Source organism: Papio anubis, chromosome 8 (genome assembly GCF_008728515.1).
Source record: "Papio anubis isolate 15944 chromosome 8, Panubis1.0, whole genome shotgun sequence".
In the NCBI taxonomy this organism is placed as follows: domain Eukaryota; kingdom Metazoa; phylum Chordata; class Mammalia; order Primates; family Cercopithecidae; genus Papio; species Papio anubis.
In genome coordinates this window covers 103,395,592-103,416,752 of record NC_044983.1, presented here as the reverse complement: position 1 = coordinate 103,416,752, position 21,161 = coordinate 103,395,592, and the positions used below count along the sequence as shown (strand labels likewise).

The following is a 21,161-nucleotide window of genomic DNA, read 5'->3' as shown; positions in this document are numbered from 1 at the left end:
AGTCCCAGTGAGATGACCCAGGCACCTCAATTGGAAATGCAGAAATTGCCTACCTTCTGTGTTGATCTCGCTGGGAGCTGCAGACTGGAGCTGTTCCTATTCAGCTATCTTGCCCAGGTCCCCGTTCTCTCTCTCTCTCTCTCTTTTTTTTTTTCAACATTTATAAATAAAGTCTATTTTTCCTGCAATGAGAGCAAAGCAATCTAAGTCTCTGCTGGGAGAAGTTATGGTGATTCCTTTTTTTTTTTTTTTTACATTCTCAGGCATTGTAGATCTATGAAATTTTGTATACAAACAATGGATTTTTTGGCATTCTCTTTAATGTACAACATAGGTATTGAGAAATAAAAAATGTTTATATAGACAAAATTGTATTTCAAATATTTTTTTCCTGAATCAATTTAATTTCAGAGCATGTAGTCCTGGAAGGAAAGTAACTCAGGAATTTACTTTAAAAAATATTGGTGTTCATGCCTCTAAGGCAATTTAATGATACATGAGTCAGCTTTGCTGTTGTAACAAATGATCCCTCAATCTCAATAACTTGGAGCAACAAAGGTATCTGAGGTCCGTCAGTGGCTTTGCTGCACATGTCCTCTTATTCCAGGATCCACGATAGAATAGCAACATGCCATTCTTACACCTAAAGAAAAGGAAAAGAAAAACACATTATGTTCTTAAAGCTTCTGCTTGGATGTGGCATGGGTCTCACATGCTGCTGACCAAAGCAAGTTGCATGGCCAAGATATACCAATGAGGCAGGAAACTGTTTCTCCCACAGGAAGTCACTACTAAGTTCCATAGCAATGAGTAAGATTAACAATTACTCTAAAGAAAATGGGGAGTAAATACTTAAGAACCACAGTACAATCTACCAGAATGATCAAGAACTTCTATAAGCCCATTACTAGTCAGTGTGGGTTGCTTCCAGCCTCCAACCTGTTTTCATGATTTAAATCATGAAAGTGGAATGTTTTAATTGGTCAGGCTGGGGTCATGTTACCACTCTTGTTGTCTACGGAAAGGTAAGCCTTATTTATAAATGGATGGGGTTGGATGGGTGGTACTTCAGCCTCCCAAGTACCTAGAACTACAGACATACACCATCATGCCTGGCTATTTTTAAACATTTATTTTATTTTATTTTATTTTATTTTTATTTTTTGGTGGAGACAGGGTCTCACTATATTGCCAAGGCTGGTCTCAGTTTCTTGGCCATAAGTGATCCTCCTTCCTAGGCCTCCAAGAGTGGTGGGATTACCAGAATGAGCCACTGAACCCAATTGAAAAAGCTCTTTCTTACAGTAGAGTGACAACTAAGAATTGTGGAAAAAATAATATAGTTAGAAAGTTACCAATCAACAACCATCAGAGTAATAATTGATCAGACAAAAATTACTAATAGATACCAAAATTAGTGGGTGAAATTTTAATGAGAACAAGAACATTTACATAGTCCCAAATTGTTTTCCATATATTAATTATTAATGTCAAAAGGAAAAATAGTGACTTTACCATGTAAAATCCTGACAGACAACATCTTAACCAAGTACTGGGTAACGGAACAGATCAACATCCTCTTCTTCTTGACATGATGGGATAGACCAACATCATGTTCCTCTTGATGTTATGTCCTACGGCGGATACCGCATCAATTCCATAGCATTTCTCCTAAAAAAAATCATAACCTCAATCTAGTTATGAGGAAACATCAGAAGCCAAACTAAAAGACACTGGACAAAATGAACTGTGGTTTTGAAAAACATTAAGGACATGAATGACAAAGTAAGCCTGAGGAACTGTTCTAGGCTAAAGGGGACAAACAAGCATGACAACTAGGTATAGTATATAATTCTTGACTCAATCCTGGTTTGGAGAACAAGTTTGTAACTTATTGGACATATTGGACAGCTCAGAATGTTTGAATATAGACTTTGGATTAGATAATAATATTACACCAATATTAAGTTTTCTAATTTTCATAATATTGAGGTTATATAAGTAGGTGTTACTGTTTCAGGAAGTATACACTGAAGTATTTAGGAGTAACAGACCATGTTTAAAGTTTACTCATCAATAGTTTATATTTTTAAAATGCATAGCTATAAAGTAAATGATAAAAGAAATGAAGTAAATTTTAAGTAACTGGTGATACTTAGTAAAGGCTATTTGGGACTTTTAAATATTGTATCAGAATAAAAAGTACTAAAATAAGATAAAAACCTTGAAAGTCAAAGACAATCTCTTGTTTATTTATTTACTTTTTATATTTTAACTCTTCTCAGTTGGGATGTAAGTTTCATAAGGGGAAAGTTCTTGTCTTCCTTTCTCACTGCTGTATCCTCAACACCCTAACAATGTCAATATAAAGGACATCATTAAATATTTGTTGAATGAATAAAGGCAAAACACATGAAGAAAACAACAATAGAACAGATCTGCATGCTTCTACTTTTGCTCTTTCTAGAAACTCCATTAAATCTTCAGCAAAATACCTTTTTTTCAAAAGGGGAAGGGTCCACAAGGAAAAGAAGAATAAAAGAGAAGGCAATCACTATCCACCCCCAACCCTCCTTGTTCCTCCAGGACTTACCCTTTTGGAAGAATCCTGGCAGACTTTTCTCTGGGAAATCTGACCAACCAGTGAAAACAATTAAATAAATTATATTTGGATTTCCCTAATAAATGTCTCAAGTCAGTTTATGTATGGTCCATTTTTACCATCTGGTAAAGCTCAAGTTGAAAAGCATCACCCAAGTGTGATGAGTTATTAATCAGCCTTTTATCTCACTTTTAAATATAAGCAAATATCTAAGGATTACCATATATCAAGAAAATCCTCAAATCCTTAAAGATGAAAGGTAAAGACACAAACACAGAGAAAAGCAGTTTGGAAGAAACAGACTAATATACAGTAAAGAAATTTGTATAAAGTAAAAGACCTCTTGCATTTTAACAAAATGAGAAAAGCAATGAAAAATGCACTGGAAGAGTTGGAGGATAAAACTGAGAGAATATTCCAAAAAGTAGAGAAAAAGAGATGAAAAATAGGAGAGAAAATGTAGAAAAATTAGAGGACCACTCTATACGGTCCGATATTTGAACAACAGATGTTTAAAAAAAAAAAAAAATAGAGCAAGAAAATGAAGGGGAGAAAAATCATCCACAAAACAATTCAAGAATATTTCAAGACTGGAAGGACATAAATTTGCAGATGCAAAAGGTCATCAAACTTCCAGCAAAGTCAGTGAAAAAAGATCCACACCTAAGTACTTTTAGTGAAATTTCAAGCTTCTAAACTTCTGGGACAAGGAACATAAAAAAGCATCAGTAATCAGAATGGTTTTCACCTTCTGCCAAGCAATATTGGAAGGTAAAAAGCCATGAAGAAATGCCTTCAAAATACTAAAGGAGAATGATTTCAATCTAGAATTTTATACAGTCAAACAATCAGTTGGGAGGGTAGAATAGGGACATATTTTGGGTGTGTAAAATTTCAAAATATTTATCCCTATGCAAAATTTTTAGGAAACTCTTGGAGAATATTCTTCACCACAATGAAGGATTAGGAAAAAGGAAGATATGAGACACAGGAAACAAAGTCCACCAGAGGTGAGGAAGAAAGGGAATCCTTAGGAAGATAGTGAGGGGACATCCCAGAATGAAAACTGTGTATGAGGCACAAAGGTGAACTAGTCTAGCTGAAGCATGCCAGAGCTTTCAAAAGGTATGTTAAAAAGATGAAACTGATGGCCTACATGGTATGAATGAGCGTATTAAGAGGTAATTAAAATGACCTGAAGAAAGTTTGGGTTGAATTTCTGGTAAGAAAACTCTGCAAAGGAGAAAACAAGGTGATGATAATTCCAGAGAAAACAAAAAGTTGCCAGAAAAGTAACTGTAGTCACGGTTTCCTACATGACTCAGCTCTGAATAACATATTTAGTCATAATAATAGAACCACTTAATATTGATCTAACCATATTTGAAGAACGGGAGGAGGGTGGATAGGGAAGAAGCAGGAGAAAAACAAGTTTTCATTTTTTGTAGTGGAAAATCAACATATAATATATAATATTTGTGTCCATCATGATTCAATCAGGGGAACAGAGTCACTGGGTGCTATAAATAATGGATTTACAATAGGAATGAGATGTTACAGCTGAGGAAGTAAAGTTCTGAAAAGGGAACGGGAGGATCAGAGGAGCCACTAATGTGTCTGAGAAGCTAAGCATGCCCAGCCACCATAGTGTGATGGTGACAGAGAAATTTGTGGAGAGGTCTTTCGAAATAAATTGACTCTATAACTAGATGGTGATGGGTCTGGGCTTTCTGAGGGTTCCTAGGGCCATTAGTCAGGAGGAAGAGCTGGACATCGTGCAGAGGAGAATGAGTTTCAAACTGCTACTGGCTGTAGACCTCTGCTGTGTCCCTCATGATCTTACTGTGAAAAGACTTTCTGAAAGGCTTAACAGCTATTTTATATTTGCATCTTTACCCCACCAAATTTCAAATAATTCTTCTTTTATCCAACTCTAACGCAAAATCGTTATACAGCAGGAACCTTGGGAAATACAGTTCCCAACTGACCCCAGGGGACACACTGCAAATCACAACAGTCCATCCCTTGACAATCTGGCACCCAACCCCTGCCTCTTTTAACCATATTTAATTCCCAAATGTGTGCTTCCACGTAACATGGCACACTTATGTACACAAAAACATACTGACTTTCTTCCCAAACGGAAATATACAAAGTCTCACATGCCCATTTATTAATCCTGGGGTAATATTCATTCTTTTATCTGAGTTACACTCACTATTTCATATTCTGTAGTTTAAATACTGAGATATAAGGTTAACTACAGTTAACACATCTTGTTTTAGATAATGGAGGAATATGAGATGAAAAATATTGATATTCGATATTCATTTTAAATCAAGGAGGAAATACTTATAACTACTATAGTCTGTGTTTTGCAACTAGTCATATGATTGTAGCTGGTATTTATTTATTTTGAGACAGAGTCACCCAGGCTGGAGTGCAGTGGCGCAATCTTCGCTCACTGCAACCTCTGCCTCCCAGGTTCAAGTGATTCTCCAGCCTCAGACTTCCAAGTAGCTGGGACAACAGGCACGCACCACCACACCTGGCTAATTTTTGAATTTTTAGTAGAGACTGAATTTCACTATGTTGGCCACGCTGGTCTCAAACTCCTGGCCTCAGGTGATCCACCCGCCTCAGCCTCCCAAAGTGCTGGGATTACAGGCATGAGCCACCACACCCGGCCTGTAGCTGATATTTATAACTCATTTTTTCTCTAGGACTGAAATAGATGAGCAGCTTACTAATGTCTTTCTTGATTTGGATAGTAGAAGTACTTCCTTTCTGGCTAACAGAGGTATCACTCGAGTCACTACAACAGAGAGCCACAGCTTAACCAGTTCCAGACTTGAGCCAGTTCATAGCCCCTGAGCTCATTGAATGAAGAGATCAAGTCTCTGGAACCAGCATCCTCACTGTAAATCTTTTTCCTGGTCTTCCACAATAGGACCTCAGTCCATTTACTCAGATGACTGTTTCTGGGAAGGGGAACTAACTGGACTTTTGGGGATGACTGGAGATTAACTCTAAACAGACATTAGTTTCTTGATGCCCAAAATGTCACTGTGATTCACCATACTAGAGAGGTCTATGAAGACTGGATGATTTCTGGAGTATTGGCTTGAACCTATGCCCTAGTGGGCTTAGTTGATCCCCAAACCTACCCCATGTTTATTTCTTCACTTCTGGAATGAATAGTTAGAATAGACATGTTTTGCAACTAGAAGAATTCCCACATTTGTTCTCTGACCTGTGTATGTATTTTTTCTTTTATCTGCAATACAATTTTTCCATACTGTCCCAAGGTTGAAAGGGCTTCTAGAGATGCACATGATGCTGCAAAGTAGCAAAGTAAAATACATTGCAAATAGCTGAGAAAAGTGTGGGAAAGGGAAAATAAGGCTAGAAACATAAAATGGAGCAAGAAATAAAACTAGTACATAAAATGTGTGACATATACTTTTGTACATTTGCTGAGGGTGGCTGACAAATTTGCTCTTGAGCAGTAACACAATTCATTACAACTATAAGTTAAAGACAAATGGAATGATTAGGGGAGGCATATCTATTTTGGATACTAGTACAGAAAAAAGTTCAGAGGAGGGTATTTCCTGCCTTTAGGAATTACCTGTTGTATTGTTTACTTCTATTAGCATAGCAAGCTGAGTGTTCATGAATACAGTAAAACCAGCCCTTCTATTCATTTAGTGAAAACTCAGCCTAATTCTTAAGAAAACTGAGAATCTCTTGTTAATTGTGTGCAGTAATAGTTCCTTCTAGCAACCACATTCACATCACAAATAATGGAAATTACACATGTTACTTTAGTTCAAAAGAGCTCAGGGCACACAAGATTCAATAAGGGAAATGATTTGAAAACTTTGGGTCAAATCTTGAGTTTTCTCTTTTGAGCTGGTCTGCCTTGGCCTTCCTTTGAAGTCAACAAAGCTGCCTCCTGGACTTCTTCCATGGGGATGAAGCACAAAATGAGAAATAGGCTTCATCACATCAGTCCACAGATGAGTTTTCAAGTGGCAGAAGACAGTATTAACATTTGGAGGAGTCAAATATTTACACATTTTTAAAATGTTAAATAAATGATTATGATGTGGCTTTTTAAAACAACCAATTAGCCTAGATACGGACTGGTCAGTGACCTTGTTGGAGACCTTTCATATTAATATAATTACTTCATACAAAATATATTAAATGAACATAGGCTATCACATGAAACTAGCAAAACAGACATTCTGCTTACATTTAACAGGAAAAAACTATCAATAGTAACACAATGGCAAAAATGCCATAATTTGTTCCAAAGCAATTAAAGGATAAATTCTAGACTGGAAGAGTACATACAACAAATATCAACAATGAATAAAAAGATTGTGAGAAATTTGAAATCTGAGAATGAATATCAGATAACATAAAAGATAAGAGAACTCTAAATCAATTAGCTAATGAAAACAAGAATCAGTGCCAAAGTCAACCAAATCTATGAGCATAAATGTTTATGAAAGATTCAGAAAACTTTAAATCTATTCTACTGTAGCCCACAGTGTACAGTCATAAAATCACTAGTATCCTATGGTTGTTAACATTGACAAAATATATTAGAAAAATCCTAAATGAAAATCTAAAAAGAATGGCAGAAGGAAGAGCGTTTTCTTTCTCTTTTAAAAATTATACTTTAAGTTCTGAGATACATATGCAGAATGTGCAGGTTTGTTACATAGGTATACATGTGCCATGGTGGTTTGCTGCACCCATCAACCCATCAACTACATTAGGTATTTCTCCTAATGCTATCCCTCCCCTAACTCCCAACCCCCTAACAGGCCCTGGTGTGTGATGTTCCCCTCCTTGTGTCCATGTGTTCTCATTGCTCAACTCCCACTTACGAGTGAGAACATGCAGTGTTTGGTTTTCTGTTCCTGTGTTAGTTTGCTGAGAATGATGGTTTCCAGCTTCAACCATGTCCCTGCAAAGGGCATGAAATCATCCTTTTTTATGGCTGCACAGTATTACATGGTGTATATGTGCCACATTTCTTTATCCAGTCTATCACTGATGGGCATTTGGGTTGGTTACAAGTCTTTGCTATTGTGAACAGTGCCACAGTAAACATATGTGTGTATGTGTCTTTATACTGGAATGATTTACAATTCTTTGGGTATATACCCAGTAATGAGACTGGTGAGTCAAATGGTATTTCTGGTTCTAGACCCTTGAGGGATCGACACACTGTCTTCCACAATGGTTGAACTAATTTAGGCTCCCACTAACAAGGTAAAAGCGTTCCTATTTCTCCACATCCTCTCCAGCATCTGTTGTTTCCTGACTTTTTAACGAACACCATTCTAACTGGCATGAGATGGTATCTCATTGTGGTTTTGATTTGCATTTCTCTAATGACCAGTGATAATGAGCTTTTTTCATATGTTTGTTGGCTGCATAAACGTCTTCTCTTGAGAAGGGTCTGTTCATATCCTTTGCCCACTTTTTGATGGGGTTGTTTTTTTCTTGTAAATTTGTTTAAGTTCTTTGTAGATTCTGGATATTAGCCCTTAGTTAGATGGATAGATTGCAAAATTTTTCTCTCATTCTGTAGGTTACCTGTTCACTCTGATGATAGTTTCTTTTGTTGTGCAGAAGCTCTTTAGTTTAATTAGATCCCAGTTGTCAATTTTGGCTTTTGTTGCTATTGCTTTTGGAGTTTTAGTCATGAATTCTTTGCTCACGTTTATGTTCTGAATGGTATTGCCTAGGTTTTCTTCTAGGGTTTTTATGGTTTTAGGTCTTACATTTAAGTCTTTAATTCATCTTGAGTTAATTTTTGTATAAGGTGTAAGGAAGGGGTCCAGTTTCAGTTTTCTACCTACAGCTACCCACTTTTTCCCAAACAATTTATTAAATAGGGAATCCTTTCCCCATTGCTTTTGTCAGGTTTGTCAAAGATCAGATGGTTGTAGATGTGTGGCATTATTTCTGAGGACTCTGTTCTGTTCCATTGGTCTGTATATATGTTTTGATACCAGTACCATGCTGTTTTGGTTACTGTAGCCTTGTAGTATAGTTTGAAGTTAGGTAGCATGATGCCTCCAGCTTTGTTCTTTTTGCTTAGGATTGTCTTGGCCATATGGGCTCTTTTTTGGTTCCATATGAAATTTAAAGTAGTTTTTACTAATTCTGTGAAGAAAGTCAATGGTAGTTTGATGGGGATAGCATTGAATCTATAAATTACTTTGGGCAGTATGGCCATTATCATGATATTGATTCTTCCTATCCATGAGCATGGAATGATTTTTCCATTTCTTTGTGTCCTCTCTGATTTCCTTGAGCAGTGATTTGTAGTTCTCCTTGAAGAGGTCCTTCACATCCCTTGTAAATTGTATTCCTAGGTATTTTATTCTCTTTGTAGCATTTGTGAGTGGGAGTTCTGTCATGATTTGGCTCTCTCTTTGCCTGCTATTGTTGTATAGGAATGCTTGTGATTTTTGCACATTTATTTTGTATCCTGAGATTTTGCTGAAGTTGCTTATCAGCTTAAGGAGATTTTGGGCTGAGACAATGGGGTTTTCTAAATATAGGATCATGTCATCTGCAAACAGAGACAATTTGACTTCCTCTCTCCCTATTTGGATACCCTTTATTTATTTCTCTTGCCTGATTGCCCTGGCCAGAACTTCCAATACTATGTGGAATAGGAGTGGTGAGAGAGGGCATCCTTGTCTTGTGCTGGTTTTCAAAGGCAATGCTTCCAGCGTTTGCCCATTCAGTATGATATTGGTTGTGGGATTGTCATAAATAGTGAGGAAGAGCTTTTTCAAGTATAACACAGGAAGCTATAAAAGATAAGACCGGCAAACTGTACTATGTAAAAGTATTTAAAATTTTTTACATATTAATATACATCAAAAACAAAGTCAAAAGATAAATTAGAAACTTCGAAAAATATTTGCAACTCAAGTCACAAAAGATAATATATATCAATATATGCAAATTCTACAAACAAAACCAAATGACCAAGAACACAATAGAAAAATAGGCAAATTATATCTTCAGAGAGTTCATGGAAAAGAAAATACAAATGGGTGGAGAATACTAAAGACACACAAAATTTCATCTAAAAGAAAACAAATACAAATTAGCACTTTACCGAGATACCACTTTTTGCCTACAAGTGTCAAAAGTCAAAAAGTGTTGGCCGGCATCTAGAGATAGGCATTTTCACATGGTGTAATATGAAAGAACCTTTGTGAAAGGCAATTTGCAGAACACACACACATATATCCAACTGTTTGATTCAACTTTTCTACTTTTAAGAATTTATAATGGAAAGGTAAAATGACACATGAAAAAGTTAATTGAAGTATTGCTTAAGATATAAAAAGTATGAAAACAATCTAAATGTCTATTGGTAGGGAGGCTGGCTAAATACAGTCATACAATGATATAATATGTGACTGTATAAAAAGAACAGGACAGTTCTCTATGAACTGATGCCATGGTGGCTCATGCCTGTAATCCCAGCACTTTGGGAGGCTGAGGCAGGCGGATCACGGGGTCAGGAGATCGAGACCATCCTGGCTAACATGGTGAAACCGTGTCTCTGCTAAAAATACAAAAATTAGCTGGGCATGGTCACGTGTGCCTGTAATCTCAGCTACTCAGGAGGTTGAGGCAGGAGAATTGCTTGGACCAGGAAGTCGGAGGTTACAGTGAGCCCAGATCATGCCACTGCACTCCAGCCTGGTGACAGAGCAAGACTCCATTTCAAAAAAATAAACAACAAAAAAAATCAAAGTACAGATTAGTGAATACAGTATTCTACTAGTTGCATAAAAGACAGGAAGAATATATTATAAAATAGAGAAGAATGTATTATATATATGTATAGGCACATATATATAATAAATTCTTCCTTCTCTCCTTGCTTGATAAGCAAAAAGATTATCAAGTTACTCGTTTGATAAGGACAAAACATCTCCTGAAGTATACCAAAAACCTTGAAAGTTTGTATAAGAATAACTGATTGACTCTAAGGAAAACTGGATGCCAGAGAGAAGGAGTTAGGAGAGACTTTGCCCTGTTATGCTCTTTTGTAAGGATTGAATTCTGAGCTGTATGAACAATTACAAGTCAAAAAATAAAATACAGAAGTTATTTCCTATCTATAACATCATCCCCCACTTCTGCCCTCGGTTATTTTTCCCTATCACCAATGAGTGGTATAGAGTCAACCTCCTCAGTATACTTCTCTATAAGCAGAACCCAGGCACAAGTCTATTTACAAAGCCGGGTTAATGAAACCACTATATAAACTCAGTTTGAAGAAAAAGTCCATTGAGTCTCCAAGATGGAGAAACTGTGAGCTGTGAGCCTCAACAACACCACATTCAGAGTTTAGAAATGAAAGGAAGCAGAGATATGGGATTAAAGTTAATGATAGTCTAGGATCCGTTAGGGTTGTATTTTTTAGTAACAAGAACATTCCTGGGATTTTGAAGTCAGGAAAAATATTCAGTGAATGTAAAAAAAAAAAAAAAAAAAAAAAAAAAGAAAGTCTGCATTATCAACAAATTAGCCCCAAAGTGATTAAGTGTGAGACTCCAAGTACCCCAAGAACTAAATCTGACAGAGTTTTAAGGGTCACTGGTGTCTTTTAAGAGGCAAAGATAGACCAGGAGGGAGCAAAAGAAGGAATTAAGAATTTTCCTTTCTTTCAGAGCCTATTCTTTTCTTACTAAACAAATTAACCAATTTTCTACAGAAGTGGTGCTATCAAAATTCTTCCTCATGAACTGAATCTCGGGGTTCACTAAACTGAAAAGTATCTCTGGCTAAAAATGCATCAACTGTACAACACAAAGGATTAAAATTAAAATTATGGAAAGTTGTCTTTGAAGGGATAAGGGTGAAAGTGGTCTGTAAATTTAACTAAGGACAGCAGTGGCTAACCCTATTCTTTCTACACAAAGAACCATCACTGATGAGTTTGCCCTCACACTGGTTAGATACCACAGCAAACTTCCTAGTAAAAATAGAAAATTGATTGTAAACCAGAACATGTAGAAGTGAAAGAGACCTTGGGCAGATTTCCTAAAAATACTGCCAAGGAAACTGAGACTAAGAAAATTGCCCAAAGTGACCCAGGTGATTAATGGTAGTGCTAGATCTGCTTGGTCTTGTGTTTACTTTTGCCTTTAAATATTTTAAAGGACACTGATTACCATTTATCTGGAACGGATCTCAAAGCCTTGCAAGGAGGCAGGGGGGCTTACTTAGGGAAGACTTCCTTTCTCCCATAGATTTAACTCCTTTATAAGTACAATTCATTTGTTATGTGCATATATGACTATATTTGGAAAGAAGTAGTATTTATGGTGCTGAAGAGATATTCAGCATGATAACAAGATGATCAAGAAATATCAAGTTATGCCAAACACCGGGGGCCACTCCCTACACTGAAATGTTTCCAATTGCTTCCAAATTCTGTGATAAAAATCAAGGACTCAAAAGTCAAGAAACAGATCCACTGTTTCTGAAATGTGTTTTGTCAACTCTCTTTGCGCCCTGTGGGCCAGTCTCAGGGCTGGATTTTCTTATCTATGAAATGGGACCAATGACCTCAACTCAGATTTACTTGGGTGTTCTCAGGCATGCATCAAAGGCACACTGCTGAAGTTCTTAGCACATAAATACCACTATGTAATTGTGAGTCTGTAAAATAGTTAAGAATAGGCAATAATAGAATAGTTAATAAATATGAGTACTGCAATATTCTTTTTATATGATTGTCTTTTAAGTCATCAAATTTCTGAACATCTTCTGAAACAAGGAATAGAAAAGGGAATTTAGTATAAAATGCTATCATAATAATATGGTAACTGTGGGCATATCTATAGACATTCATACTGCCAACGGTTAGTGGCATAAATTCTTATCTTTTGCTTAAGGAATACATACATTTTTTCCTACAATAGTGAATGCAGGACAGATTTCACTAGAATGAAATTGGATGGCATCAAGTCTATTTAATGTAACACTTTGTTAAACAGAATATTTCCCCCAAACCCAGAGCACCTAAAAGTTTAATTCAGGAGACTTTGGAAATGGGAGGAGGAGAGAGGAGGATTAAGAATGAAAAATACTTTAGTGGGAAGTGAACTTTTAAAAATTATTTTTAAAGAATCAAGGCCCCAACTTCTTGAGTACTTCAGGCAATGGATCACAGGTTTTTGTTAGTTTTACTGGAGGAGAAACAAAGTAAATAACAGTTCTGAGGATGAGCGAAAGCTATCGGGAATACCCATCTCACTCCTCAAAGTGGGGGCGCATTTTATGAATAATTTCAGCCGGCTACCATACCTTCCTGCAAAACATGGACAAGATGTAAATTAAAAAGTGGCAGAGGTGTGGTATATTGCAAAGCTTTAAAGGAGTCATCAGTCCTTCAGTCAGATCCCCCTGCAGAAAGGTTGGCGCTGCCGTTGGAACTGACCTTAGAGCTCTGGAGAGGACTCCTTGGGGGTGAACAGCCGGGTTCTGGGACCCAGCAAGGTCAGGGGGCGTCTCCATCCTAGCTACTCTTTATCCCTCGCACTTTGGAAAGCCCGAAGAGGATTCGCCCGGAGTTAGGCGAGCTGTTGGCTGGTCAACGTTCTTTAGGACCTCAGGGAAACCGGGGCGTTTCTGGCTTTAGGACCCAGGAACTCCAAGGCAGCCTAGACTTAGATGCCTTGGACCACAGCACCACCTACTTATAGAAGCATCCCGAGCCTCAGCCAGTCTGCATCTCCATCGGAAAGTGCGCTAGCCACATCCCTTCGGATCACTTCGTCCTCCCGGGAGCGTTCTGCCTTCTACAGCTCGGAAAGAACGAAATCTTAGCTGTGAAGTGAGCGTGGAGAAAGCGCAGGAAGCGACACAATTGGTTAGGGACGTAGAGAGTGAGAGCCGGCGCACCCCTAGCCCGGGGACAGCGCTCGCGGGCGGGGACGGAGCATCCCAGTGGCTGCACCCGCTGCTCCGCGCTTCTGCCCGGCGCCGCCAACACCGTGGCGGCCGCTGGAATCCCGGAGCTGCCAGGCGCTCCCGGCCGGTCTCGGCAAACTTTTCCCCAGCCCACGTGCTAACCAAGCGGCTCGCTTCCCGAGCCCGGCATGGAGCACCGCGCCTAGGGAGGCCGCGCCGCCCGAGACGTGCGCACGGTAGGCAACCCACCCCAAGACAGCCGCAGCCGCGGCGCTTGGGTACCCTGCCGTGGACTCCAAATGGCCTAAGAGCGTTCTTTTAGCCTTGTACTCTCAGTGTCTTTGGAGCTTTTTCCTTTCCTCGGAGCGCCCGCACAACGCCCTATGCCCCCGGGTTGGAGCTTAGGGCTCGGCAGAGGTTGCTAATTCACTGATTGTAATCACCTTCCTCTCCAACTTGTCCGCAGCTGCCTGCTCTGGATTAAGCCGCTCCGCGGCTCGTGCTAGGCAGTGGGTTCGCTTCCTCCTTCCCTCTCTTCTTTAAATTGGGACGCGCGAAGGCGCAGCTGCCTCTCCGGGGCTCTCTCCATCCCCCACACACCCTGTTTTCGCTTCCCTCATCTCTCAGGTTCGTGGCGGAGAGATGCTGATCGCGCTGAACTGACCGGTGCGGCCCGGGGGTGAGTGGCGAGTCTCCCTCTGAGTCCTCCCCAGCAGCGCGGCCGGCGCCGGCTCTTTGGGCTAGCCCTCCAGTTCCTAGACTTTGAGAGGCGTCTCTCCCCCGCCCGACCGTCCAGATGCAGTTTCGCCTTTTCTCCTTTGCCCTCATCATTCTGAACTGCATGGATTACAGCCACTGCCAAGGCAACCGATGGAGACGCAGTAAGCGAGGTGGGTCTCTCTCTGCCAAAGGTGTGTGGGCTTCAGGGGTGGCTTGTGGCGGTGCTCACTCACGCCCTGGCTCCAGGGACTCAGATGGGCAGGGCTGTGCTCTCCACCCCAGCTTTTGCGGGTCCCCACTCCCCACCTTTAGGACCCTGGAGCTCTACAGAACACTCCGTGTTTCTGTACCCTGGAGGCGCAGGGAGCCGGAGCGAGACGCGCTGGGAGCTGGGCGAGCTGGGCGCCACTCGGGCGCTCAGGGCCAAGTCGTGCGGTCCGCACTCATGTTCGCTGCCCCACCTCCTCACCTGAACTTGTCTCTTTAGAACGTATTTCTTATTTGGCATGCAGTTTTTTGTTTTTTTTTTTTTTGGTCGTTGTTCTCTCTGTCCTCTTAACCATCTTCCCTGTAGCCCATTTGTTTTGCCTTCCCCATCCACGTGCGCCCCAAACCCGGCCTCAGATCTCTTTGGACTTGACCTAGCACAGTGTGTGTGTGTGTGTGTGTGTGTGGTGTGTGGGTGTGCCCACGCATGTGTCTGTATTCCGGAGCTTGGGGAGGGGTACCAAGTCGAGGGGGAGGACCTCCATTTCCAGAAAAAGGCAAACAGATCTTTTTTCTGGAACCTGCGACGAGATGGGAACTTTCTGAATTGAGCAGCAATTCCCGCGCTGGTTTTCTGGGGAGTCCTCGCCTGCAGAGGTTTGTTTTTAAAACAGGCCCCACTTTGCTCTCTCCATTTGCTTTGCAAAAGCAGCTACACCGGTGGAGGCTTCTGTTCTCAATGAAATTCACTTGCGGCTTTTTAACTGCTCCCTTCCTCTCCATCACTTGTGCGTAGCGGAGAAGGCGGGTGGAAGCCTCCAGAAAGGTTTCTGGGAACTCGCTTTCCCGCAGATTTAGTGCATATTTCTGTCTCGGAGTCTGCTGGAGATGCAACTAATCCAAGTGCATTTTAGAAGAAGGGCGGCTAGACACGATTCAATTTTCTGGGGGCATTTAAACATAAACCATCCACCACACGCACATCGAATTACCCGCGCAGGAAAGGTACGCAGCAGCCGCTTCCCAGGGACATGGTGAGAGCTGTCTATTTTCATCCGGCACTTTGCCACTTTGGACTTTTGCGCAATTAGAATTTGTCGCCGGGTTCATGAATCTTGACTTTCTCTTCTTCTCCAAAATGTAAACGTCTCACTGGACCTGTGACGTGATTTGTTTATAACTCATTGTATGTAAACTCCGGTCCTGCATCCAGATTTTAGGGAGGACTTTCCGAACCTTAGTTTTTTGATGGCTTTTTAGGACATTGTTAAGCTGTTCTCACCTGGGGTAGAGCTAGAGATTGGCCCACCTGAGGGCAGAGCTCCAAATAACTGACAGTGTGCGACTTCTGTAGTCCCTGCGCTTCAACTGTCTCTGTATCTGCGGCTGGTAAGGATAAACCCTCTCCAACTTCTCTCCCTCCCTCTCCCCCGATTTCTGACTTTTGGAAATTGTTTATTTTCAGAAATTATTCTACTTAAAAATACTAGAAATTTCTTCCCAAAGGCCATGAGAGTTTGATATTGATACTTGCCTTGAAAAAGCCCCTTTTCATCTCCTCTCTCCTCCCCTCCTAACTGATTCCTTTCTCAATCCCAGTACTTTCTTTCGAGTATTCGGCAGAGCCAGCAATTTTTGATTACACTATGGTCAAAAGTGTTTGGAGAGGCTTTTCCTCTTTTTATAAGTCAAAGCTGCAGTCTACTTAGAAAAACTAAAGTGCTTGAAGTCTGCAAAATATAGAAATATCTAAAATCCTTTGCCCAGATCCTTATTAGATGACTTACTAATTCAGTGATAGCTTTCTGATCCACACTGCCTGTCCCATTGTGGTTGAGTGGGGAAGAACTAAGCATATTGTTTTAGTAGAACTTAATGCAGAGATGCTGTTTGGTGGAAAAGGATATTACAGCACTCCTGCGGCCAGAAGGGATACTGCATGCCTTCTCTGCAGTGCCATCTCTAAGAATCTTCCTATGCCTTCTAAGGTATCTGAAGCAGAACCTATTTATCTCAAATAGCAGAATCTTTTGTAACGATTACTATCCACATCCCAAAGCACTGACATTCTAACTCTAAACTGTGCAGTAGTAGCTTGTGCCAAATCAACCTTTCGATTTAATAAAATTCAAATGCTTTCAAGAACGTGTAAATTGGTAAGGGTGTAAAAAAACTATCAAAGTTTTTTTTTTTCTTCTTCTTCTCAACAGATGTCCCTTTACAAATCCCAAGTTTCTGGTTAAAATAACTGTGGTCCTTAAAAGTGACCACACTATCTGTACCAACAAAGGGTGTACTGTGTTTTTAATTAAAAGTGGAACTACTTAAAGGGCTGGCCAGACAGTGTAGGGTGATAGTAGCTTTTCTGCTTTGCAAGGAAGCTTAAGGATTGCATTGTGAGAGTATTGAAATGAATAGAGATCTAACTCAAGTTGTGTGAATTGTCCCTCTTCACAAACTTAAGCTGGTTTTAATTGATCTCATGTCCACTGATTGATCCTACACCAATTGTTGTGCATACCAAACAATTGGCTTTCCCCAAAAAGATTGATTTCAATTAGTTCCTCAGTGAATGCTTGACTACTGGCCAAATCATGTCAGCAGTGACAGTTGACATGTTAGGGCCTATGTGGTACCAACATTTCCCTTTTTCCCCTTTGTTTTGGATAGTGTCAGTTAAGTATTATTTTCCAGGAAGAAAAGTAATTGGTATTTTTTCAAAAAGGTGTTGTAGCTTGGAAGATTAGTTATTTTCTTGGCTTTTGTGCTACAAGGTAGGTGGCAGTGGTACCAGGATTGGTTAGGCTTACCCCTGGGACCTGATTCTTTTTTTTTTTTTTTCCATATTCCATCTGCAAATAATCAAACCTTCAGTGTGGAGCATTCTCCGAACTCCTTTGGCATTATGTTTAGTCTGCGCTATGATCTCACATGCTCCATAATATCATTTTCTTAATGAAATAAAATTCTTGGCAGAGATTAGATAATTTAGTCAGTTAAAATCAATTGCATCCAGTTTGGAATGGAGAGCAAATATATCATTTAACGGTATATTTTATTTCAGAATATAGCCAGAAGATTGAGAAAATAGAATTTTGACCTTCTCTACTTTTGGACAAAACTTCAAATGGGGGAGATCATCACGAACAATAACATTACCCACCTACCATATTTTCTTCCCCTTATTTTGAAAAATTATAAAAATGCATTTGATAGTCACTAATGGGGCCTGGTTGCAATAATTTTTAAAAGTTAGACACAAACACAATACAATACTGACAATGAATATCTTTTAGAGAGGGGGCGACACATGCCAACATTTTGTAAAGCTTATTGACAACCCTTATTTTCCTCTCCATGTAACATATTAAGATTTGTCTCCCTGACTCCCCCTTCAAAATAGTCATGATTGGCTATTGTTAACCCCTACTGTCTATCTTGGTCTGGAGACCACTTATGATTGATTTATATGGTAAGTGGAGTTATTTGATTACTTTCATTTTTTGGAATGGTCGTAAGCCACATTTCAGGCTGAATTACTGAAAGGTGGATAGACAAATCATAACTTTATTGTGGTCTCCTGGAATTTCTCAAGCATGGCATGTAATGACTTAATCTTATATCTCCCTCATTCTATTTTTATACCTTGTGATATTTTAACCAGGGATTTATGAAAACTTCTTGATAAAATTCTCAATTCAGCAAGGTTTCTAAATGTATAATTCATGTTTCTGGTGGTCTGATGGCAGGGGGCATGCTATGACAGGTGTTTCCTGCTGTAGCCTTTTCCACATTGAATCCTCAGCTTCTCCTTCCTCTGAAAACTCCTCATTTCACAAAATTAGACTTAGCTTCTTCCATAAAAAGGAAGGGTTTATCACAAATAGTGTGGCATGTTTCTGGTAACTGAGGCTGGAAAAAGTAAACATTTTCTCTTAAACGTTATAGAGCTAAATTAATTTATGTTTGTGTTCTTAAAAATTTATTGACGAGATTGGAAGATTTTTTTTTACAAGTACTTCTTAAATAGTTTATTTTTCCTGATATTCTTTCAAAATACAAAATGACACATGGAACATACTAACCTACAGTTAAATGAAAAAGTTTCAAAACACATTTTGTATGCTCGCTTACTTTAAGTTCCAAAGTATTTCAGAAAAGCTGATGTGATGTTTAACTTTGCAAAATAAACATGTTCTTTCTTTTCTTTTCTCTATTTTGATTGGCTGCTTTGTCTTCCGACATAACTGCATAATTTTTTAAGGCAGGGTCTTACTAGTACAGAGAGGTCAGAAAGTTGCTGTGCTCCAACTAACACCTTATTTTGCCACAGAAATTTGGAAGTGATTCAGAATAGGTGACATTCCCCTAGGCCCTGGACTTTCTTTATTTGCTTTTAAAATCCAGCTTGGGTAGAATCCAATATTCACAGAAATCACAAGTTGGAAATGACACTTCTAGTTCCTTAATGCAAAGCCACCTCTTGATTTATTTAGAGACAAACTGGCCAGCTTGTGGAATATCCAGCGTAGTTCTTTCCTTCCAACTTACTGACTGCATTTAAACTATTTCTTTTGGAAATACGTATCCTTATCCATCCCAAGTGCAGGAAATAGGGGACAGACAGATTTTATTTGATATAAGCTTGATAACTATGATAAAAGGAGGTGATAGACTTTGGGATGACAAAGTTTTAAAATTTCAGTATTTAAGATACCATGAAGCTTATTTTTTCTCCATTAACTGCAGCAATCAAGGGCTGATCAGGTGAAGACAGTGTTGTATATCTATATTTATACATTTTCATGTGTTCATCCAGAATAAGTAGAAAACATGCTAATTAATACTAAAGTGTATACATAATGTATATTATACATATTAGGGAAGGTATATATGCATACCTGTATATATGGGTGTGTGTGTAGGGAAAGCGACGAGGATGGTATAATTATGGAGGATCGGGATTTCAGAACTAAAAGATTTTTCACTCATTTTTTTCTAGTCCTTTTCATCTTTCTCTTCGACAAGATAAAAAGATGGGAGTGGGTGGGAGAGGGGGTGGCAGGGAGAGAATGAGAATAAGATTGGGTAAGGATAGTGTTTTTACTCTTTCCAAAGCCCACCTTCCACCTGTTCTTACCTCTAGGACCCTTCTGTGTCAGTCACCCTTATTTCAAGCATGCTGCTGTTCCTCTAATCCCAAAATTCCTTATTTCCTCCCTCTTCACACTGCTTTCCAATCTCTTCTGCTTTCCTTCACTTCTTCTATTCCCTTCTCTGGCTTGATAATCCTGTTTCATTCACTCTTCAATCTGTTACTATTTGGCTTCTACCGTCACCCTTTTAATAAAAAGATTTTCTTTTCTTTAAAGATATTTTTATGCCTTCACAGAAATTAACAAAAAAGAAAAATATTGTAAGTTTATAAACGTTAGACTTATTTTTAGAGTGCTTTTAGGTTCACAGTGAAATTGAGTGGAAGGTACAGAGATTTTAGAAAGGGGTTTCTTAATGGCCAGTCATACTCACCTCATTTCCAAGTCCAGCATTGGTACAGTCCTCTGGGACTTGTTCCTATGGTGATATCTTATCACCTCTTTCCTGTGGCCAGTGACACTACACTGGTCTCATTGAGAATGTAGACTAGTGTTTCTTCACCTTTATTCATTTCCTTGGGGAATTTTACCCATCCCTGTTTCTTGAATTTTCATTTCTACATAAAGTCCTTTAATTCTAGGCTCAATTTTTCTTTTCTTTTCTTTTTCTTTTTTAGCTTCAGATTATCCTACACTCAGGTCTCCCAACTACTGCCAATATGGATAGATATTCCATGCATACTCAAACTTGACAATTCACTTCGTCTTTTGTGTCCCCTCCCAAATGTGTTCCTCTGCTTGTATTCTTTATTTTTATCCATGGAGTTCTGGGTGCCCAGACTGGGAGCCTTGCTATAGTCTTTGACTTTTCTGTTGCCTCTTTATCATTTCATTCTTGCCTAAACTATATCGGATTAGTGAGCTTATATCCATCTCATCCTTTCCATTCCCAAAGGTGTTTCCTAGCTCAGGCCCTTATAGACTCCTCATCCTCCAGCATCTACTTCAATCCACTTACGATGCTCCATCCCTTACAATGCTGCCACATTCCATTTTTCTCCACCACAGATCTGATCATGTTACTTCTCTGCTAATAAACCCCAAACCTCCCAGACCTCCATATTGATTGCAGAATAAACACCAGCCTCTTCTGTAGCAGTCATCGTTTCCCACCATCTGACCACAGCCTGCTTTCAACCTTCCACCACCTTGAAAGCACACTTCACTTAAGCTATCCCAGATTACTTCATTTCTAGGCATGCCATGTGTTTTTAAGCTCTTGCGCTGTTGAGCATGTGTGTGGCGTGGCGACCACCTAAAATGCCACTGCTTCTGTGAAGCCTTCCTAGAATTTTCTGCCTTCCTTTCTAAAGCCAAAATAAATTATTCCCTCATAGTTTCTTAGCTTTCTGGGCTACTCTTACAGGACTCTTATTTTTCCTTTTTTTCTGGTTATCTTGACTTATGTGTCATATTTTAAGCTTCTCTTAGGCAGAACTACGGTACATTTATCTTTGTACTCCTCAAGCTAGACCTTTTAGAGTGCTTTCTCCACA

General features: G+C 39.4%; 1 protein-coding gene and 1 long non-coding RNA gene across 5 annotated transcripts in view; one reads left to right on the top strand and one right to left on the bottom strand.

The window, feature by feature from the left end:
- Positions 1 to 369: 369 nt before the first annotated feature.
- LOC108587335 lies at positions 370 to 13,103 on the bottom strand. The gene is made up of 3 exons (XR_001905788.3): positions 12,977 to 13,103; positions 1,516 to 1,671; positions 370 to 643 (listed from the first exon to the last, which is right to left on the bottom strand). It is a non-coding gene; the product is annotated as an uncharacterized LOC108587335 (long non-coding RNA).
- Positions 13,104 to 13,145: 42 nt separating this feature from the next.
- Positions 13,146 to 21,161, top strand: part of RSPO2 (R-spondin 2) — a 169,428-nt gene continuing 161,412 nt past the window's right edge. For 2 of the 4 annotated variants that reach the window (XM_009213482.2, XM_017962225.3), the window contains exons 1-2: positions 13,146 to 13,818; positions 14,210 to 14,472. In XM_009213482.2, coding sequence (XP_009211746.1) covers positions 14,379 to 14,472 — 94 coding nt within the window. In that variant the 5' untranslated portion in view covers positions 13,146 to 13,818; positions 14,210 to 14,378. The remainder of the gene's footprint in view (positions 13,819 to 14,209; positions 14,473 to 21,161) is intronic. The other 2 variants (XM_003903067.3, XM_009213481.3) reach the window with 2 other exon arrangements.